Below are 24,176 nucleotides of genomic sequence, written 5' to 3' on the forward strand. Positions count from 1 at the left end.
GAGGGAGAGAGGGAGAGAGGGAGAGAGACAGAGAGACAGAGAGACAGAGAGAGAGAGAGTATAGGACAAGCCAGAGATGGTCAGATGGTCTTTTCAGGGACAGTGACATCTATCCCTGATAAAATAATTTAGGGTCCTACTACAGTCATCTCTCACTGTAAAACTTAGAAATCATACATTTCCCAGCACCCATTAACCCCTTATATCTGGAGCCATCTAAGAAACAGATAAGATTTCAATCACATGGCATTTTATACTATTTGTGTGTGTGTGTGTGTGTGTGTGTGTGTGTGTGTGTGTGTGTGTGTGTGTGTGTGTGTGTGTGTGTGTGTGTGTGTGTGTGTGTGTGTGTGTGTGTGTGTGTGTGTGTGTGTGTGTGTGTGTGTGTGTGTGTGTGTGTGTGTGTGTGTGTGTGTTTGTTTGTTTGAGGCCCATAAGAGATATAAGACCAATATTTTTTATTCACAACACATAATCATCTGCTTTGTTCTGCAGCTCTTCTAAAGAGTAAGCAAATGTACAAGTCAAGGGAGATTCCATGCTTTGCCTTTTGCCATTAAGTTAATTGTGCAGCGAGTGAAATTACATTTACAAACTAAAAGACCTGCAGGCATATTTATTTTAGCATTACAAACAGGGGGAGAGCTTTAGGCATTTTGTATAACTTTATTTCTTCTTTATGGACCTTCCACCTCAATAGTTTTGAGTTTAAAGAAACATAACTGTACAGCAATTAATTAAGGAATAAACGACTAAACAGGCTCTCCAAATCTGTTTTATTATATTCCTTAGTTTGATCGCGTTATAATGAACCATTCTTTTCTGGAAACCATGGAACATTGCTGTGCCGCCACCCTGTTTATATTGCTGGGGAAATCAAAAGTTCTGTATAAATAGTGATGACGCAAAGGGATGCTAATCTGATGAAGGAAAGAGAGGTATAAGTTATAATGAAGCCTATGCGGAGGCAGGGGAGTGAAGGGGTGATGGTAGCAATGACTAATTCCGTAGTCATCGTTTCAAGGAGTTAATGCTCTTGAAGAGCAGCACTTGTAATGCGGGATCCCAGGGCTTTCCATTAGGAGCGCACTTGGCTATCTGCGTTAATATCAGATGCCTCACCTCGGTCAAGATAGCGGAGCACATCACATAAGCCCGCAGTCATTACACCATGATTACACCTAACAATACCTCTTTTTCATATTCCTTTTTGCTTTACCGTATACTTGACATTTGTTGATGTTCAAACCATCCGTACAAGGATAAAGAGTTAGGTGAGTAGCATGCCGGTCCGGTAAAAATGTTTTATTGATTGCCTTTGTCAATGGGATCGAGTTTAAGTTTTTTGAAGAAGTAGGTTAACTCATTTATTGCAATATATTTTGGTTGATTGTCTACAGATATGTTATTAACGTTTGCTTGCATTGCATAGGCTACTTGTACGCGGGGCTGCATTGGAATAATAGGCTAAAGAGATTAAATGTAGGATAGTCTAATTTGGGGGTAAAATTACACCCAGGTATATTGAACACGGTTCCATTTATGAGAATCACAGTCACGGACAAAAGCTCGAATATCTACTCGACTTTTTCATTCTCCCATTCTTCTTATTTTGTACAGAATGAAAACGGTTCATTCTAGTGTCTACAGTTCATCATAAATATCTGCATTTTCATAAACTTTGTCGTTTTCAATAGTGGTCAAATAGCATAATCATCGTTAGATATCCGCTGCTTTTGCAGAGCATGGCTTGTGTAGTTAAAATGTGTACAATGACAGTATCCTGCAGTAGGCTAGTAACGATACCTGAAATAATATGTTTAATTGTTTATTGCATTGCACTTTACATTAGCCTCGAAGAGCAGTAAGGAGAACCCGTTATTTGTTAGGCTATGGCTTCTATGTCTTCCTTTCTTACTATCTTTCTTTCTTTGCAGAGGAAATGGTATGTTCTTACAAATTGTGTATTCTATTTCTTTGATGCATTTTTTTCACACATACTGTATTAATTTGCTTCCTTCCTAGTTTTATTTCATAGAATTGAGCTGAAATAGGTCTAGTCCAATAATGTACGTGAAAAACAAACAGTGTGACTATTGAGCATTAGAGCTACTGGTAAGGGACAGTGAATACAACCATACTAATCATTTGGTGGGTGCTTATATTTGTCCTATTTCACACGGGTACAAGTGTGTATTCAACACATGCAAATTGGAAATGTGTTTTATTGCATATCCCAACTCCCTGCGATACACCCTCGGAGAGAGTGGGGTCACAATTATGGGTCTGCTATGATCAACTGTTAAAGTGCCTTGCTCAAGCACATATCGACAGATTTTTCACCTTATCAGCTTGGGTATTCAAACTAGTGACCTTTCAGTTACTGGCTCACCGCTCTAACCGTTAGGCTACCTGCCACCCCATGCCATGTGATAGCTGAGCAGCCCCATACTATGTGATGGCTGTTCATTAAAGCGTACCAGTATTTGTAATGTAATCTTGGACAGAATGGATGTTGCTGTAGGGGCAGTCACGATTGCAGTTATGCAGACACAATGTTTCAGGCTTAATGTAATGCTTGCCTTTAACCATCCATGACTTATCTTGACTGTTTGTGCAGCTTGCTAGACTCAAACGATCCCTGTTTTCTTGATTTTAGTACAGTGTGTTTGCAGTTTGGGTTTGTGGTAATTTATTGAGACATTTCAGGAGACCTGTGCACCTGAGTCTGGTATGCACCTAATATCTAACATCCAGATGTTGCCTACAGGGCACTAGGCTGAGGACAACTGAGGTTTCATGGGTGACAATGATGCAACTGTCATTGTTGATTATTCTGGAGAAATGAACTAACAAATGTCATAACTTTGTCAGGGGCTGTTTTTAATTTGTTCCACACACTTCAGTGGCTGAGAATCAGATACAGTCTTAGCACCCTATATTGCCCTTAAAGCAAATGAGCACTCTCATCCTGCTACAGATGTAGCATTTTAATTTGAGCCAGTTTCCTACAGCAGGAAAATAATCCTGCACCAACAGGAAATGTGAATTATTATGTGGATTATAATTAATGGACATGTTTGTAGGGGTTGACATATTTTTTGTAAATGCAAATCAAGTCTGAAATTTCAAAGTGGAAATTGCAAACTTTAGAAGCTTTTTTAAACCTCAAGTACACTACATATTTTACATTTCCTGTGTTGCTGGACAGTTCTCCTGCAACAGGGTGATCAAATTAATATTCTACATCTGTAGGACACAAGCCAAGTGCTGTTGTGTGTTATAACCATACTGTGAGTAATATGGCTGCACCATCCCAGTGTTAGCTCCAGCAGCACAGCACAGGCAGGAGCTGGTTGGAGGTGTGAATGTGGATAGCAGCTGACTGCACACAGGAGTCCACCAGGCTGCTTCGGCAGCTGCTCAGCCAGTGTGGAGCAGGACTCAGTGGGGCACAGAGGAAAGGTCACACTGTGGTTAATAATGTGACAGAGGAGATATTGAGGGAGGACAGTAGCGGACTAAGTAATACTTTAGAACCATCAACACACATCTGCGTTTTTCCCACCCATTGTATCAGCTCTGGGACCAGAAATTGTCCCTGGCATTTCTAACACATCAGCTCATTTTTTTTCTTGAGGTACCTATTATTAGCCAAATAATGATCACATTGCGCAAAAAAAGAGACAAGTTAGACATGCCCACTGGCCTAAAAATGGACCAGCCCATCTGGCACTTGCCTGAAATGCCACATGGCTAGTCCGCCCCTGCTCACCTATTCTGCATGGCAGGTCTAATGGATAGGATGCGTGCAAAGTGCAAGAGAGGGGGTTTGGTTAGAATACATAAACCTTGACACTGATGGACATATAGTCTAAGAGCTGCAATCAGATTAACTTCTAATGTCATCTTCTCAGTCAAAGCTGCTTATCATAACCCAATATAAATCCACTAGGGCTGTTTCCCTCCACTTTTAGTATTCTACTCTGTTGTCAACGTCAGGCATTTTATCAAAACCATATTCCATAGATGACGTCCACGTACCAATTGCCACTGAGCAGCGAGACAGTGGGCATTTTATGTGAGACATTGTGAAAGTTTGTTTTGAAACAGGAGAGACAGCCAGAAAGATTGTTGCATTTCCGCCATATATCAAAGTCAAGATTAATTATATAAAAGGATCTAGCACGGCATGTCTTAAGATTTTTGACGTTATTAAAGTCAACAATCAAATCCAATTTTCTCTTCTATTCTTAGTCTACACAGATAAATTGAGATAAAGGGACATATTTGCTAAGCGTTTGCAGCAGGTGCAAATTCTGCATCTGTTTTTCTTTCAAAAGATAATTAAATTCAGGACGAGAGAATACAAATGTAAAAGAAAGGTTAGAAGAAAGAGTAAGGCTGTTATTGTGATGGAACAGTTTTATGTTTTAGCTTTGTTTTTAGTCTTTTATCCCTTCCCACTGGGCACACACGGATTGAATCAACAAGGTTTCCACATCATTTCAATGAAATTTCGTTGAACCAACATGGAATAGACGTTGAATTGGAGTCTGTGACCAGTGGGTAACTGAAAAAAAGCGTGACGAAAGCTTAGTAAATCTGGATAAAAACAAAAAAATTCTAAATGCTAAATATTTCGCATAGACTGCCATTATTTAACAGTGCATTCTGGTAATTATAAAAGACAAGTGCGAGTAAAACCAAAAGCAAGTAAATTGATGCCATACAATATGGTGCAGTGTGAGGAGTTAAACATGAACAGTACAGCATTAGAATCCAGATCGTAATCAACATGGCTTACAGTTGTCACAATGTGATGTATTGATTATCCCACATTGATTTACATGGACATGGGATAGAGATTGATGAAGTCAAGGATTAAAGCATTTCAAAGATAATGTGTTTATAAAAGGTTGTCACTGATATTGAAATACACTATATATGCACATATACAGTACCAGTCAAAAGTTTGGACACCTACTCACTCAAGGGGTTTTCTTTATTTTTACTATTTTCTACATTGCAGAATAATAGTGAAGACATCAAAACTATGAAATAATATATATGGAATCATGTATTAACCAAAAAAGTGTTAAACAAATCAAAATATATTTCAGATTTTATATTCTTCAAAGTAGCCACCCTTTGCCTTGATGACAGCTTTGCACATGTAACCGATGTGAAATGGCTAGCTAGTTAGCGGTGGAGCGCGCTAATAGCGGATGGGTAACGATGCTTCGTGGGTGACTGTTGTTGATGTGTGCAGAGGGTCCCTGGTTCACGCCCGGGTTGGGGCGAGGGGACGGACTAAAGTTAAACTGTTACACACACTTGAAATTCTCTCAACCAGCTTCATGAGGAATGCTTTTCCAACAGTCTTGAAGGAGTTCCCACATATGCTGAGCACTTGTTGGCTGCTTTTCCATCTCAATTGGGTTGATGTTGGGTGATTGTGGTGGCCAGGTCATCTGATGCAGCACTCCATCACTCTCCTTCTTGGTCAAATAGCCCTTACATAGCCTGGAGGTGTGTTGGGTCATTGTCTTGTTGAAACCAAATTATAGTCCCACTAAGCGCAAACCAGTTGGGAAGGCATGTCGCTGCAGAATGCTGTGGTAGCCATGCTGGTTAAGTGTGCCTTGAATTCTAAATAAATCACAGTGTAACCAGCAAAGCACCCCCACACCATCACACCCCCTCCTCCATGCTTCACCATGGGAACCACACGTTTGGAGATCATCCGTTTACCTACTCTGTGTCTCACAAAGACACGGCGGTTGGAACCAAAAATTGCAAATTTGCACACATCAGACCAAAGGACAGATTTTAAATAGTCTAATTGTCCATTGCCCGTGTTTCTTGGCCCAAGCAATTATCTTCATATGGATTTGGCATTTTACCAAATAGGGCTATCTTCTGTATACCAGCCCTACCTTGTCACAACACAGCTGATTGGCTCAAATGCATTAAGAAGGAAAGAAATTCCACAAATTAACTTTTAACAGGGCACACCTCTTAATTGAAATGCATTCCAGGTGACTACCTCATGAAGCTGGTTGAGAGAATGCCAAGAGTATGCCCAGCTGTCATCAAGGAAAAGGGTGGCTACTTTGAAGAATCTCAAATATAAAATATATTTTGATTTGTTTAACACTTTAGTTACGACATGATTCCATACGTGTTATTTCATAGTGTTGATGTTTTCGCTATTATTCTACAATGTAGAAAATAGTCAAAATAAAGAAAAACCCTTAAATGAGTAGGTGTGTTCAAACTTTTGACTGGTACTGTATGTGGACACCCTTTCAAATGATTGGATTCGGCTATTTCAGCCATACCCGTTGCTGACGAGTGTATCATCAAGCACACAGCCATGCAATCTCCATAGACAAACATTGGCAGAAGAAGGGCCTTACTGAAGAGCTCAGTGACTTTCAATGTGGCACTGCCATAGGATGCCACCTTTCCAACAAGTCAGTTCATCAAATTTGTGTGTGGTTGAAAAACTTGTTTTAATGACTCCAACCTAAGGGTATGTAAACTTCCGACTTCAACTGTAGATATTCCATTAAAATTTTGCCGTTTCCTGCTACAATAGTCATTTACAACATTACCAATGTCTACACTGTATTTCTGATCAATTTGATGTTATTTTAAATGGACAACATTTTTTGATTCTTTCAAAACAAGGACATTTCTATGTGATCCCAAACTTTCAAAAGTTAGTGTATATACAGTTGAAGTCAGAATTTTACATACACTTAGGTTGGAGTCAATAAAACTAATTTTTCAATCACTCCAAAAATATCTTGATAACTGTCACGATCGTCGAAAAGAGTGGACCAAGATGCAGCGTGGTATGTTTCCATCTCTTTTAATAGGAAAAGAAAAAACTCAAAGAACAAAAACAATAAAGCGAACAAACGAAACGTGAAGCTAATAATAGTGAACACAGGCAACTATACATAGTCAAGATCCCACAAAGCACAATGGGGAAATGGCTACCTAAATATGAACCCCAATCAGAGACAACGATAAACAGCTGCCTCTGATTGGGAACCATACCAGGCCAACATAGAAATATAATTCACCTAGATAACCCACCCTTAATCACACCCCGACCTAACCAACATAGAGAATAAAAAGCTCTCTATGGTCAGGTCATGACAGTACCCCCCCCCCCCCCCCCAAAGGTGCGGACTAAGGCTGCAAAACCTGACTCAATAGGGGAGGGTCCGGGTGGGCATCTACCGTCGGGGACGGCTCCGGCGCGGGGCGAAGTACCCACTCCGCTCGTGGACACGTCATCGCAGAAACCGGACCGTGGCTTGTTGCCGGAAGAACCGGACCGTGAGTCATCTCAGGAGGAACCGGACCGTGAGTCGTCGCCGGAAGATTCGGACCGTCGGTTGTCGCCGGAAGAACCGGACCGTGAATCGTCGCCGGATGCTCCGGACCGTGGATTGCCACCGGGGGCTCCGGGCCGTGGATCGTCGCCGGAGGAACCGGACCGTAGATTGTCGCCGGGGACTCCGGACCGTGGTTCGTCGCCGGGGACTCCGGACCGTGGTTCGTCGCCGGAGGCTCCGGACTGGGAACCCCCAGGTGGCACCGGGCAGATGACACGCACCTCAGGGCGAGTGCGGGGAGGAGGCACAGGACGTACTGGACTGTGGAGGCGCACTGGAGGCCTGATGCGTGGGACCGGTACAGGTGGCACCGGGCTGATGACACGCACCTCAGGGCGAGTGCGGGGAGGAGGCACAGGACGTACTGGACTGTGGAGGCGCACTGGAGGTCTAGAGCGTAGAGCTGGCACAACCCGTCCTGGCTGGATGCTCACTTTAGCCTGGCATGTGCGGGAAGCTGGCACAGAACGCACTGGGCTGTGAAGGTGCACTGGGGATACAGCGCGTATCACCGCATAACATGGTGCCTGAACGGTCACACGATCCTTACGGTGAGTACGGGGAGTTGGCTCTGGTTCAAAACCTAGTTCCGCCAACCACCCTGCCAGCCCCCCCCCCCTCAAAAAAATTGGAGGCTGCCTCTCGGGCTTCCGCCGTGGCCGTGAACCCCGGTGTCGTCATTGTCCTTCCTTCACCACTTGTGTCTGCTTCCATGGAAGGCTTTTGTCTCCTGCCATTATCTCCTCCCAAGTCCAGGATGTCTTTATCTCCTGGATATCCCCCCAGGCCCAGGATACCTGCTCCTCCTGGCCATGCTGCTTGGTCCGTTTGTGGTGGGATCTTCTGTTACGATCGTCGAAAAGAGTGGACCAAGATGCAGCGTGGTATGTTTCCATCTCTTTTAATAGGAAGAGAAAAAACTCAAAGAACAAAAATAATAAAGCGAACAAACGAAACGTGACGCTAATAAAAGTGAACACAGGCAAATATACATAGTCAAGATCCCACAAAGCACAATGGGGAAATGGCTACCTAAATATGATCCCCAATCAGAGACAACGATAAACAGCTGCCTCTGATTGGGGACCATACCAGGCCAACATAGAAATATAATTCACCTAGATAACCCACCCTTAATCACACCCCGACCTAACCAACATAGAGAATAAAAAGCTCTCTATGGTCAGGGCGTGACAATAACAAACTACAGTTTTGGCAAGTCGGTTAGGACATCTACTTGACACAAGATATTTTTCACAAAATTGTTTACAGACAGATTATTTCATTTATAATTCACTGTATCACAATTCCAGTGGGTCAGAAGTTTACATACACTAAGTTGACTGTGCCTGTAAACAGCTTTGGAAATTCCTTGAATCAATCAGCCAAGACCTCAGAAGAAAATAATTGTAGACCACCACAAGTCTGGTTCATCCTTGGGAGCAATTTCCAAACGCCTGAAGGTACCACGTTCATCTGTACAAACAATAGTATGCAAGTATAAACACCATGGAACCACGTAGCCGTCATACCACTCAGCAAGGAGACGCGTTCTGTCTCCAAGAGATGAACATACTTTGGTGCGAAAAGTTCAAATCAATCCCAGAACAACAGCAAAGGACCTTGTGAAGATGCTGTAGGAAACAGGTACAAAAGTATCTATATCCACAGTAAAACGAGTCCTGTATTGACATAACCTGAAAGGCCGCTCAGTAAGGAAGAAGCCACTGCTCCCAAACCACCATAAAAAAGCCAGACTACGGTTTGTAACTGCACATGGGGACAAAGATCGTACTTTTTGGAGAAATGTCCTCTGGTCTGATGAAACAAAAACAGAACTGTTTGGCCGTAATGACCATCGTTATGTTTGGAGGAAAAAGGGGGAGGCTTGCAAGCCAAAGAACACCATCCCAACCGTGAAGCATGGGTGTGGCAGCATCATGTTGTGGGGGTTCTTTGCTGCAGGAGGGACTGCAGGAGCTCAAGACATCAGTCAGGAAGTTAATGCTTGGTCGCAAATGGGTCTTCCAAATGGACAATGACCCCAAGTATTGGAGTGGCCATCACAAAGCCCTGACTTCAATCCTATAGAAAATGTGTGAGCAGAACTGAAAAAGCGTGTGCGAGCAAGGAGGCCTACAAACCTGACTCAGTTACACTAGCTCTGTCAGGAGGAACAGGCCAAAATTCACCCAACTTATTGTGGGGAGCTTGTGGAAGGCTACCTGAAACGTTTGACCCAAGTTAAACTATTTAAAGGCAATGCTACGAAATACTACTTGAGTGTATGTAAACTTCTGACCCACTGGGAATGTGATGAAAGAAATAAAAGCTGAAATAAATCATTTTCTCTACTATTATTCTGACATTTCACATTCTTAAAATAAAGTGGTGATCCTAACTGACCTAAAACAGAGAATTTTTACCAGGATTAAATGTCAGGAATTGTGAAAAATTGAGTTTAAATGTATTTGGCTAAGGTGTATGTAAATAATACTACTTGAGCAAAAGTCAAAAAGTATTTGGTTTTAAATATACTTAAGTATCAAAAGTAAATGTAATTGCTCAAATATACTTATCAACAGTAAAATTATAAATAATTTCAAATTCCTTATATTAAGCAAACTAGACTGCAACATTTTATTGTTTTTATATTTTCATTTACGGATAGCCAGGGGCACACTCCAACACTCAGACATCATTTACAAACGAAGCACGTGTGTTGAGTGATCCTTGACTGGTCTCTCAAAGCACTTCATGATGACAGAAGTGAGTGCTACAGGGCGATAGTCATTTAGTTCAGTTACCTTTGCTTTCTTGGGTACAGGAACAATGGTGGACATCTTGAAGCAAGTGGGGACAGAAGACTGGCATAGGGAGAGATTGAATATGTCGATAAACACACCAGCCAGCTGGTCCGCGCAAGCTCTGAGGACGCGGCTTGGGATGTCGTCTCGGCCGGCAGGTTTGCGAGGGTTAACAATCTAAAATGTCTTACTCACGTTGGCTACTGAGAATGAGAGCCCACAGTCCTTGAGGGTGGTGTTATCCTCAAAGCGGGCAAAGTGTTTAGCTTGTCCGGGGGCAAGACGTCGGTGTTCGCTACGTGGGTGGTTTTCCCTTTGTAATCCGTGATTGTCTGGATTCCCTGCCAAATACGTCTTGTCTGAGCCGTTGAATTGCGACACCACTTTGTCTCTGTACTGACGTTTTGCATATCTAAGCCTACCTCTTGATCTGTCTCTATCCTCCTGACCGGTGTTTCTTTTTTTAAAGAAACAAAATATACTCTGCATTGCTGATAAAATCTGGGTAAAAGATTGAAAGGAATGTGAGTTTTATTCAGTACATTTAGTTATTACTTGCTTTTCTACCAACCTTGCCAGCAGGCATGCCAGCTAAGATAGACAAGCTAGCTACTCTAACTTGATTGATAGCCTGTAATGCCTTCTTGGTAGCTAATTGAGGTTGTGAGATAGGTTCTCAATCTGGGCTAGATAAAGCCAACTTCATACAATTGCTGGGTGGCTAGTAGTATTACAAAGAAACAAAAACAAAAAAATGTAACAAAACAATAATTTTCAAACAGGACAAATCTGAGGGGGTACGTGCCCCTGTGGGCTTTATTGCACTTTATTGGTCACTCGTGTCCATGGCTGGATCTGCCTCTGTATTCTTCAACCAACATGTCCAATCAATAACAACAAAATAAGGCCACAGCTCCATTGATCAGCCAGAGGAGAGGGCGTTCCTGAGACATGCTCTCGCTCCCATACAATGGCGATGGATATGAGACAGTTTTTTGAACAGCTAATGATATTGAAACATGCTGCAGAATGCAAAATGTGGCTGTCTGAACATTTTTATAAGATGCACTTGTCTGATGAGAGTTGATTTTGCATGAGATCTTTTGTGGGTGTTGGATGTCAAACCAGCTTACACTTTTCCTTACTCGAGCAAAGCATCACTGTGGCTGTATCTCTTTGTTACAGGGGGAGTCACGCCACAGACACACAGTGACTACTGAACTCATCCACGTCCAGACTGAGGTTGTCCCAACATTCAGAAGACTTGGACAGACTTTACCCTGGGACTGGCCTGTTTTTTCACCTGTATTAACCCCCCTACCTCCTACCCTGGCAAGGGGTCTGGTCTGGAGCTCAAGCTTTAACAGGGAGGACATCGTTCAGTATTCACTTCCAGTTGGACTGGACCAAACTAAAACCAAACTACTCGCATTGACACTTTTACAGATTGCATATGCTTCACTTCCTCTTCCCACTATTCAACATTTTGATATGATACAGACTTGCACTTGTTCACTTTGATCTAGCTATTGGGAAAATCAAAGAGAGGGACCCCAGAACCTATGCCTATGATAATGATCCTCAGTAACCAAATACTCCTCTGATAGGTCAGACTGTCAGAGTCAACTCCACACTCCATCAAATATATTTTAGGTCTCCAGCTGTATTATAACTTGTGGTTTAACATCAAGGATAATCTCAAGATGGATTAGCTTTTGTTTGTTAAAAAGCGTTCCTCTGCATACACAATGCTTGTCTCTATCAGTGTTTTAAACAAGCCCATAGCTTTCTATTTTTGATTAATTGTAATTGCCCATTAGATTAAGACAACATGAGTCAAATGAAGCTTTGACATGACAGACTTAATGTGATCATTATTTGAATGGCTCTCAGGAAAGTGCTCTGATGTCTTTGTCTTCTCTCAGCAAACTTAACTGTCTGCAGTTTGTCTGTCAGTCTACTGTTCAGTACAGGGCAGGACAGTGTATCAATACTTTTTAGAGAACAGATGGTTCCTATAGCAGATAACATGAACATGACCCCAGAGCATCCAACACAAAACTGCTCCAACTGCAGCCAGGCGTTTGTCCCAGAGCTCAATGTGGTCAAGGCTGTCGTGCTGGGACTGATACTTGGGACAATTATTGTATGTGGGGTTTTTGGGAACATCCTGGTTATCTTGTCGGTGGTCTGTCATCGACACCTACGAACAGTCACACACTACTTCATCGTCAACCTAGCGGTGGCAGACCTCCTACTGAGCTCCATCGTTCTGCCCTTCTCTGCCACCTTTGAGATCCTAGGGTACTGGGTGTTCGGAAGGCCCTTCTGCAATGTGTGGGCAGCGGTGGACGTGCTGTGCTGCACAGCCTCCATCATGAGCCTGTGTGTGATCTCAGTGGACCGCTACATCGGGGTCAGCTACCCGCTGCGCTACCCAGCCATCGTGACAGAGCGCAGGGCACTGCTTGCCCTGGTTGGCCTGTGGGCTCTGTCCGTCACCATCTCCATTGGCCCTCTGTTTGGCTGGAAAGAGCCGGCTCCAGAAGACGAGTCTATCTGTAAGATCACAGAGGAGCCTGCCTACGCCATCTTCTCTGCTGTGGGCTCCTTTTACCTCCCGCTGGCCATCATACTGTCTATGTACTGTAGGGTGTATGTGGTGGCCCGCCAGGAGAGCCAGGGCCTGAGAGAGGGGCACAAAACAGACAAGTCAGATTCAGAGAGCGTCACGCTGAGGATCCACCGCGGCAACATGGCCGTGTCTGAGGACGAGGCCCTGCACAGCCGCACACACTTCGCCCTGCGTCTCCTGAAGTTCTCCAGAGAAAAGAAGGCCGCCAAGACCCTGGGCATTGTGGTTGGCTGCTTTGTGCTCTGCTGGCTCCCTTTCTTCCTGGTTCTGCCCATAGGTGAGTGTTACCCATTGTACCCAGGCTCCTTACCTTGTAGACCATGCTCCACAGCTACCATGTCATGCTGTTAATGCCACCCCCTCTTGTATCTATACTTGTCAAAAGAATTTATGAGGTTTTGTAATTCAAATGTATTGCAGAGATGGCTGTTGGCCGGAGGGAGGGTGAGGAGGAGAGTGTTGGATGACTCCCAAAATAGATTTTCACAACAGTCTCTGGTGCCATATCATGCATACCTTTCTTATGTCATACGGTATCAACCATAGAAGTAGAACAACTTTATTTACATGTGTAATAAATAAGTTATTTTATGTTATGTGAGGTTGTTGGATGTGGATAATGTAAAAAATTATATTGATCTATGTGCTATTCTTCCATTAATCAGTAATGGGCTGCATCTGCAAAGATTTCCTTTTATTGATGCCAAATTAAAACAATCTGAAATAAGTCAAATGTCGTATCAGAAAGTGTACACATGCAACACTTCAATCTCCTCCTCATCCTGTTGTTATTTTACCTGTCACGACCGTCGTTCAAGGAAGACCAAGGTGCAGCGTGGTGAGCGGACATACTTTTATTATAATGATGTCGTCAACAAAACAATAAACATAGAAACGACCGTGAAGCTTAACTTGGGCTATAATGCCCCTAACAAAGTCAACTTCCCACAATGACAAAAGAGGAAAAGGCTACCTAAGTATGATTCCCAATCAGAGACAACGATAGACAGCTGTCCCTGATTGAGAACCATACCCGGCCAACACATAGAAATACAAAAACATAGAAATCAGAACATAGAATGCCCACCCCAAATCACACCCTGACCAAACCAAAATAGAGACATAAAGGCTCTCTAAGGTCAGGGCATGACATTACCTTTCGTACACGACTGCTTTGAAATATCATTTAACTACCATACTATTTTTTTGTGAGTATATGAATACACGTACTAACAATGTGGTATTTCATGTGTAACTAATAAAATAAAGTAATTTCAGTAGCTTTTATTTCAGACCATACAAAATGTTGAAAGACAGGTATAATTGCCGTAAGCGTTTTCTGATGTTAACACAAGCTTTGAATAGAGTCAGTATTATTTAAAAAATAAAACTGATCGATGAAAGTTTCAGAATAGGCAATATTATCATCCTCACTATTTCATATTATGAAAGAACACTTTTGTGTAGAAATTATTGAGAGTATTTTCAGGCAAGCCAAAATACCAGTCTCAAGAAATGATCCTACATTAGAGAGTTGAACTACACACCCACCCACCCGCACGCACGCACGCACGCACGCACGCACGCACACACACACACACACACACACACACACACACACACACACACACACACACACACACACACACACACACACACACACACACACACACACACACACACACACACACACACACACACACACACACACGTGCACCACAGGAGGCTGCTGAGGGGAGAACAGCTCATAATAATGTCTGGAACAGAGTAAATGGAAGGGCATCAAACACCTGGAAACCATGTTTTAATGTAATTGATACCATTCCACTGATTCCACTCCAATCATTACCACGAGCCTGTTCTCCCCAATTAAGGAACCACCAACCTCCTGTGGTGTGCACACACAAGCAAGCTCACACATTAAAGAGTGAGAGTGATAGAGAGCTACTGAGAGACCTAGAGTACTTTTGGAACACCCATTTAAACTGAACAAAAAGTGTAAAGTGTTGGTTTCATGAGCTGAAATAAAAGATTCCAGAAATTGTCCATAAGCACAAAAAGTGTATTTCTCTTTTTGTTTATATATAAACATTTGTTTATATCCCGGTTAGTGAACATTTCTCCTTCGCCAACATAATCCATCCAGCTGACAGGTGTGGCATATCAAGAAGCTGATTTAACAGCATGGCCATTACACAGGTGCACCTTGTGCTTGGGACAATAAAAGGCCACTCTAAATGTGCAGTTTTTTCACATAACACAACGCCACAGAAGTTTTGAGGGAGCATGCAATTGGAATGCTGACTGCAGGAAAGGCCCACCAGAGCTGTTGCCAGAGAATTGAATGTTAATTTCTCTACCATAAGCCGCCTCCAACATCATTTTAGAAAATTTGGCAGTACCTCCAACCAGCCTCACAACCGCAGACCACGTGTATGGCGTTGTGTGGGTGAACAGTTTGCTGATGTGAACAGAGTGCCCCATGGTAGTGGTAGGGTTATGACATGGGCAGGCATAAGCTACGGACAACAAGCACAATTGCATTTTATCGATGGCAATTTGAATGCACAGAAATACCGTGACGAGATCCTGAGGCCCAATGTGAGGCCCATTTTTTAAAGGTATCTGTGACCAGCAGATGCATATCTCTATTCCCAGTCATATGATATCCATAGATTATGGCCTAATGAATTTATTTCAATTGACTGATTTCCTCATGAACTGTAACTAAGTAAAATCTTTGAAATTGTTGCATGTGCGTTTACATTTTTGTTCAGTATACATTGACATTATTAATTCATTTCCAGTTCATTTTTCATTTTCAGACACTCTTATTGATTTGTTATCCAGCCAGCCCTTAAGTGCTTTTCAAATTAATAGTTTGGATGTTATTTGAATTGGTTTTTCAGAAGGCCACTGAGGGGTTACTGTAATTTGGGTGTCAGGTGTCTCAGTGATGCAGTGCAGCTAACTCAGGTAAAAGCTGTGGTCTGGTCTAGCATTAGGCTAGCCAGGCACTGAGCCATCATAGGGTTCCACAGATAACAGAGATACTCTCAGTATGGGTGGGTAGTCCCTTTTCAATGTTTTTATAGTCCCTTTCAGTCAGCCTCTGTCCCAGTCATCTTCTCAGTGTGATCAAAGAGCTGCTGTGGTAATGCTGCTGCTGAGAGCTGAGCACATGCTGCCGGACCTGTTAGCTGCTCATATTTCAATAACACACTTGAGCCCCCACTGAGCCAATAAGTCTTCCTGGCATTTGACAAGATAACTGTTTTTTTTCTCGCTCTCTCTTTCTCTGCCTCTCTCTCTCTCTCTCTCTCTCTCTCTCTCTCTCTCTCTCTCTCTCTCTCTCTCTCTCTCTCTCTCTCTCTCTCTCTCTCTCTCTCTCTCTCTCTCTCCCTCTCTCCCTCTCTCCCTCTCTCCCTCCCTCCCCAGGCTTGTCATCTATTGCTCTTGCTTGCAACTCACTTATCACATAGAGGCATTCTCAACAATGTGATCACAGCAGGAAGGACAGATAGTCATCACATCATTGCTTTTATTGAAGGACGACCTCGGGTCCCCTTCGTGGTTGTTTAATAAAGAACAATATGGAGTTCAGCAAAAGCACAAATGTGTACTACACTCACTGCTAGTTAGTTTCATAATTTTAGTATAGGAAGAATGTGGGAATGAAATACAAATCAAGTGTTTAAAAAATATGTAACTGTTCAACTCCGGACTTCCTAACCCCTCAGGGTTCAGATTTATTATACGCTCTCATGCTCATAAATATAGCAAGCGCAACAGAGGGCTGGGTCTTCTTGGTGGTTATTCTACCCCCTAACCATGGCTGGCTGCCCTTTCTAACAAAACCATGAAGGCATCAAGGACAACATGTCACAATGTTATCTATTATTATCCTGTTAAATATAACGATTTTCCATTTAAGATTGATTGTGTTAGGCCGGGGATGGTTATTTCTGTTTGCTTGTTTTATTGGGACAGGCTTTATAAACGAACCCTTGTGGGGATTTGAGAGGGTCAAAAGGTTAAGGAGGGATATCACTGTCTTGGCAGTGTGTTTATTTTGAGACTGGTTTGTTCTTTTTTCTTCTTGACATTCCAGGAGCCGTTTCTGAAGGCATGACCAAGAGCATAGCAACGGTTTGCTCACGTGTTCACAAGGGTAGTGGTATTTTGCACCCTTCCTGCTGGTGCTGTGGTTGTTAGTCAGTAGTTGCTATGGTGCCAGCCATGTATCTTTGGTATTCTTATCTTAAATCATTATCAACAATATGAATCATATTTTGTGGTGGTGGTGGCTCTGATGATGATCTACAGTACTATAGCAGTAGTTTATATCCTTGTCTTCCTGGATGTACAGTATGGAAACGTCTCTCTTGGGAAGTAAGCACATATCTATTGGTCATCCATTATTTATTGCTCAATCTATCTTGTTTTCCTTTGCTATACATCACTATATAACCTCTGTTTTCTTTAAAAAGCATGTTTTGCATCACTGTCTTTTTATGGGTTCAACATTTTATAGACAAATGAGGCTACTTGAGTAACGACAATCTTAAATGTATGTAGTTCTGTCCTCGAGCTGTTCTTTTCCATTAATATTCTGTATTATTTCATATTTTATGTTTTGTGTGGACCCCAGGAAGAATAGCTGCTTCTATTACAACAGCTAATGGGGATCCTAATAAAATACCAAATACCAATCAAGTTCCCCCTTAGGAGGTTTTAGGCTCCAAAATGTATGAATTCAGTCACAAGCAGAGTAATATAATTATTGTTGCTCGTTGCACAGTAGGAGTCATCTGAGATGTGCTTAGCACAGAATCATATCGCTCAAACTACCTCCTCTCTCTCCTCAATCTCTCTCCCTCTCTATCCATCTCCACATCACGCTGTCATTTTTCATTTTTGTCTCCGACGGCCTCTCCAATAAAGAATTTCACAAGACAGCTCATCCCATCCTGCCTTTGAAGATAGATGCTCAATTTCAAGGCTATCCAAGACCTCAGCCATTTAATTATTTTAGTGTGTCAAGCATTTGGTGTGAAAAGTCCAGTGGTGTAAAAAGTACCCAATTGTCATACTTGAGTAAAAGTAAAGATACCTTAATAGAAAATGACTCAAATAAAAGTGAGTCACCCACTAAAATATTACTTGAGTAAAAGTCTAAAAGTATTTGATTTGAAATATACTTTGTATCAAAAGTAGATGTTATTGCTCAAATATAGTTAATTATTCAAAGTAAAATTATAAATAATTATCATATTCCTTATACTGTATTAAGAAAACCAGATGGCACAATGATTCATTAAAAAAACTATGGATAGCCAGAGGCACACTCCAACACTCAGACATAATTTACAAACTAAGCATTTATGTAGGGCTGACCAGGGATGTTCTCTTGATAAGTGCGTGAATTGGACCATTTTCCTGTCCTGCTAAGCATTCTAAATGTAACAAGTACTTTTGGGTGTCAGGGAAAATATACAAAGTAAAACTACGTTATTTTCTTTAGGAATGTAGTGAAGTAAAAGTTGTCAAAAATATAAATAGTAAAGTACAGATACACCCCAAAACTACTTAAGTACTAGTAGTACTTTAAACAACTGTAAAAGTCTGCATGTAATGTGTATCTTAAACCATTTCCTCTACTGCACTATGAAGTGTGCAGCTCACACACTCTCACACTTTCTCACATTAGTCCCTCTAATCAGAAGCAGCATGATTTATGAAGGCAATTTTATTACAACAAATACCTTGACATTGGTAGCTCTAGAAATATGATAAAACTATAAATTGAACCCAAGTGGAAATAAATGTGTTTTTCTCAACACAGTCTTTGGCTCTTCTGTTGAGTGTGTACAAAGTATCTGCTTCTTTCACACGTGATCAACATTAACCCTGATTGGATTTAGATATATTAGGAATGTTATAAAGTATGGCACAAAATCTTAATGAAAATATGTTCCTCTAATTGTTTCTTATTATCTCATGTTGATATCTTGATTTGCATAGTCATATCATCAACAAAGACTCTGAAATAACAATATGGGTTAAACACCTGTTGTTGTGCATTGTGTTGTGATAAAGAGCTCAAGTATGATAATCAGTTTTCTTCCCTGTGTGTGTGTGTGTGTGTGTGTGTGTGTGTGTGTGTGTGTGTGTGTGTGTGTGTGTGTGTGTGTGTGTGTGTGTGTGTGTGTGTGTGTGTGTGTGTGTGTGTGTGTGTGTGTGTGTGTGTGTGTGTGTGTGTGTGTGTGGTCTATTATAGGTTCCATATTCCCAGCATACAGACCTTCGGACACAGTTTTCAAGATCACCTTCTGGCTGGGCTACTTCAACAGTTGCATCAACCCTATCATCTACCCCTGTTCCAACCAGGAGTTTAAGAAGGCCTTCCAGAGTATTCTGGGAGTGCGCTGTCTGAGAGCCCAGTCCAGAGCCACTCATCACCCGGGTCCAGCCCAGGTTCAGGGTCATTCTCTCACTCTGAGACTAGATGGCCGAGGGGACCCCTCCTGCTTCAGCCCCTCCTCCTCCATAGCCCTGTCCCGCACACCCTCCTCTAGGGATGGCAGGGAGTGGAGGGTATTCTCTGGAAGCTCCGTGGCAGGGTCTGGGACAGCGGTAGAGACAGGACGGGCTAAGGTGGTCCAACTGTGCGGTAAGAATCTGCTGAAGACCTGCTGCTGCATCAGAGACAGGAGCTTCAGCCAGGGGCCCAGCCAGGGGCCCAGCCATCCCCAGCCCCCTCCACACGGGACCCTGCCCATCATTAAGATCCACCAGCTGTCTTTGTGTGAAAATGGAGAGGCTGTATAACCAGAGATAATAAGTGATTTGGATCGTCTCTGGTATGAATGTACTGTAGCTCCTCACTCTTAACCCTAACAATGATCCACCCTCAAGGTCCAGCACTATTAAAGGAAACTGAAGTGAATAGTGAATACATGTCTATGCCAGTGGAGTTTACAAGGATGGAATAATAATAATAGCTGGAGGAGATGGTGGGAATATTTTAATATTTGTAATATTCTGACTGCAGTTACACAATGCCAGTGGATTTGAATTAATGACTGAAGAAAAGTTTGTTTTTGTACACTAAACCAAGGTTTTACCTTGAGATGTTTCTACTTTTTAAGACTTGAACATGAATTCCCCCCGTGCACATTCTCTCGGGCAGTCTTTGCCACTCTTCACACTTTACTATTCAGTTGATTTAAATAGTAAAGAAAAACAGTCCAAATTACTATGCTAAGAGCAAACTATTTCCCCCTCCCGGTTTTTCACAGGGAGATCTGTCATTTTACTGGGACCTACACTTTAGTTATATCAATATATGTATTATTTATTCCAGATATTCCTGAGAAGATATTGGGGTTTGTGAAGGTATTTCATAAAAGAGCCAAATGGTTTGTTCCTCGGGTAATGTTTACAAGTTTTAACAGGTCAAGTCTGTACATAGGTTATTGATGGTAACCTCATATATTGTTCAAAATGATTACCTTTCTCCCAGTGTCTTACCATTTACCAAGCTCTTTTCCTGTTGTGAGAATAGTGTATATGACTGTGTCTAAAGCAGGCAGGAACCCAGGAGGATACTGTCATTCCATGTCACGTACTCCAATAAAAAGAATATGAGATATTCTCAGTTTTTCTTTCATTCTCAGTAATTTCATGAACACACGTTTCATAAACATGCATGGACAATAATACTTTGTACTCCAACATTCCCATGATACCCCTTTCCTCTGCCAGATAGAAGATTAACTTCTTCCTGTGGATTTCTGAGGGATCGTTTCATGGGTTTTGACCTCATAACTGCTCCCTAAACCTCTAAATCCACCATGAACAAGTAAGAAATGAGCTATTTGCAGATTGCATCCATATGCACTTACACGCACAAGCACACAAATATAAGTAATTGCATGGATATGCACTGGCCACAGTGTGGGCACAATAATCTTTGCATCGGCTTATCTGTGACTTACATCAAGGAAAAACAACGAGTAGTGAACAGGATATGGAGAGCAGAGAGTATTGATTGACTTTCGTATCGTCTGAGATACCCAAAGATTGGAAAGCTGCCGTGGTCATCCCCTTCTTCAAAGGGGGAGACACTCTAGACCCAAACTGCTACAGACCTATATCTATTCTACCCTGCCTTTCTAAGGTCTTTGAAAGCCAAGTTAACAAACAGATCACCAACTATTTTGAATCCCACCGTACCTTCTTCGCTATGCAATCTGGTTTCCGAGCTGGTCATGGGTGCACCTTAGCCACGCTCAAGGTCCTAAATGATATCATAACCGCCATCGATAAAAAACAAAACTGTGCAGCCGTATTCATGAACCTGGCCAAGGCTTTCGACTCTGTCAATCACCACATTCTTATCGGCAGACTCAACAGCCTTGGTTTCTCAAATGACTGCCTCGCCTGGTTCACCAACTACTTCTCAGACAGAGTTCAGTGTGTCAAATCGGAGGGCCTGTTGTCCGGACCTCTGGCAGTCTCTATGGGGGTGCCACAGGGTTCAATTCTCGGGCCGACTCTTTTCTCTGTATACATCAATGATGTCGCTCTTGCTGCTGGTGATTCTGTGATCCACCTCTACGCAGACGACACCATTCTGTACACTTCTGGCCCTTCTTTGGACACTGTGTTAACTAACCTCCAGACGAGCTTCAATGTCATACAACTCTCCTTCCGTGGCCTCCAACTGCTCTTAAATGCAAGTAAAACTAAATGCTTGCTCTTCAACCGATCGCTGCCCGCACCTGCCCGCCCGTCCAGCATCACTACTCTGGACGGTTCTGACTCAGAATATGTGGACAACTACAAATACCTAGGTGTCTTGGTTAGACTTTAAACTCTCCTTCCAGACTCATGTTAAGCATCTCCAATCCAAAACTAAATCCTATTTCGCAACAAAGCATCCTTCACTCATGCGGCCAAACATGCCCTCGTAAAGCTGATCATCCTACCGATTCTTGACTTCGGCGATGTCATTTACAAAATAGCCTCCAACACTCTACTCAGCAAATTGGATGCAGTGTATCACAGTGCCATCCGTTTTGTCACCAAAGCCCCATATACTACCTGCCACTGCGACCTGTATGCTCTCGTTGGCTGGCCCTCGCTTCATAATCGTCGCCAAACCCACTGGCTCCAGGTCATCTATAAGTCTTTGCTAGGTAAAGCCCCGCCTTATCTCAGCTCACTAGTCACCATAGCAGCACCAGCTCCAGCAGGTATATTTCACTGGTCACCCCCAAAGCCTGTTCCTCCTTCGGCCTCCTTTCCTTCCAGTTCTCTGTTGCCAATGACTGGAACGAATTGCAAAAATCACTGAAGCTGGAGACTCATATCTCCCTCACTAACTTTAAACATCAGCTGTCAGAGCAGCTCACAGATCATTGCACCTGTACATAGCCCATCTGTAAATAGCCCATCCAACTACCTCATACCCATATTGTTATTTTGTTTGTTATTATTCTTTGCTCCTTTGCACCCCAGTATCTCTACTTGCACATTCATCTTCTGCACATCTATCACTCCAGTGTTTAATTGCTAAATTGTAATTATTTCGCCACTACGGCCTATTTATTGCCTTACCTCCCTAATCTTACCTCATTTGCACACACTGTATATAGATTTTTTTATATTGTGTTATTGACTATGTTTGTTTAGTCCATGTGTAACTCTGTGTTGTTGTTTGTGTTGCACTGCTTTGCTTTATCTTGGCCAGGTCACAGATGTAAATGAGAACTCAACTAGCCTACCTGGTTAAATAAAGATGAAATATAAAATATAATCCCTCTGATACAGCGTATCTCCAGCAAGTCTTGATAGCCAAGTGGACATGCTTTCCTGAGGGGAGTGGCCAGAAATACTTGACATTGGCTGACACGACTATGCCCCTCTGTGAGTCATACTGTCTCAGTACTGACATCATCGAGAGAATATTGGCTCTGGTCATCAAACCACAGATAGTATTGATGAGTGATCGGGAGTATGGGGGGGGGGGGGGTAATTAGGAGAGAGAGAGTCAGAGAGACAGAGATACAAGAGATACAAAGGGAAGTCCAATTCAATTAAACCTGCATTAGTTTTATTAAAGGCACACAGTAGCTTTTTTCAGATCATGTAATAGCATCATAGAAAAGTTGTGGGTACTGTAAAAATGTACTATCAAATCAAATTTATTTATAAAGCCCTTACATCAGCTGATATCTCAAAGTGCTGTATAGAAACCCAGCCTAAAACCCCAAACAGCAAGCAATGCAGTTGTAGAAGCACGGTGGCTAGGAAAAACTCCCTAGAAAGGCCAGAACCTAGGAAGAAACCTAGAGAGGAACCAGGCTATGAGGGGTGGCCAGTCCTCTTCTGGCTGTGCCGGGTGGAGTGTGGGATTACTATCAGTACCGAGTAGACACCGTTCCCAGGTAGATGCTCTTGCTGTAGTTTCTAAAGAAAGATAAATTAGTCATGGAGGTAACATCTCACCAGTATCGTCAGTCAAATAGATTTTTTTAAAGAACAACTGAGAAAGATACTGCATCTCTCTACGCCACACCCCCCTGCTACTCTATTTTAATGTTCTAATCTACAGTCTTTGAAATGCAATAGAGCTTTGGCTGAAAAGGGATCAGTGGAAAAATACAAAAAATCTTCTGTTGCAATGACTGACTTTGTTCTTGACTCAGCCCAATGTGACGTGCTGGTGACATATGAAGGCTAGACTTCCATAGAAATACGTTGATACAAAGTTCCCACAAGGGCAAAGATGCTGCTCATTCATTTTCTCTCACAGAGAGACTCAGAGAGAGTGAGCAGAATGGGAACATAATCATAATAATAGCTCCCTATTAGTGACTGTCATATTCTCACTGTTTTCTAGGAACACTTTTAGAAAAAAGGGTGTCCCCATTCCACAGAGGAAAGAGTTCTACCTGGAACCAAAAGGGGTCTTCAAAGGGTTCTCCTATGGAGACAGCTGAACAAACCTTTTTGGTTCTAGATAGCACATTTTTTTCTAAGAGTGAAGACACTGATGATGACTCAACATGGTCCTGTAAAGGATCCCCTGGAGCTTCTTCTAGAGTTCTTCTACACTGTTTGTTTTCAGAAGCTCTCATGAAAAGGGGTGGATTGATCGACCCAATGCTCTCCCTTCTCCACTCCACTATCAATTAGTGTGCCCTCAAATGTATTTTATTTTACCTTAATTTAACAAGGCAAGTCATAACTAGATTCAGTCATAATTGGACAACTGCTAAGATACCACTGATGCCATGGGGCATGGTTCAG

The 24,176-nt window shown here is 42.4% G+C and overlaps 1 protein-coding gene across 1 annotated transcript; it reads left to right on the forward strand.

Moving 5' to 3' along the window:
* The first annotated feature begins 1,052 nt into the window (after positions 1-1,052).
* Positions 1,053-20,502, forward strand: LOC129853518 (alpha-1A adrenergic receptor-like). Its single transcript, XM_055919647.1, has 3 exons — positions 1,053-1,274; positions 11,408-13,134; positions 19,138-20,502. The coding sequence occupies exons 2-3, from the start codon at positions 12,231-12,233 to the stop codon at positions 19,686-19,688; spliced, it is 1,455 nt and encodes a 484-aa protein (XP_055775622.1). The 5' UTR covers positions 1,053-1,274; positions 11,408-12,230; the 3' UTR covers positions 19,689-20,502.
* The last annotated feature ends 3,674 nt before the right edge of the window (positions 20,503-24,176 follow it).

This window comes from Salvelinus fontinalis, chromosome 4 (assembly GCF_029448725.1).
Source record: "Salvelinus fontinalis isolate EN_2023a chromosome 4, ASM2944872v1, whole genome shotgun sequence".
Lineage (NCBI taxonomy): Eukaryota > Metazoa > Chordata > Actinopteri > Salmoniformes > Salmonidae > Salvelinus > Salvelinus fontinalis.

Excerpts from the sequence above, each read along its gene's own strand:
- LOC129853518 (XM_055919647.1), top strand. The coding sequence starts at position 12,231 with ATGGTTCCTATAGCAGATAACATGAACATGACCCCAGAGCATCCAACA. Across the intron at positions 13,135-19,137 it reads CTTCCTGGTTCTGCCCATAG|GTTCCATATTCCCAGCATAC; the intron begins GTGAGTGTTACC and ends GGTCTATTATAG.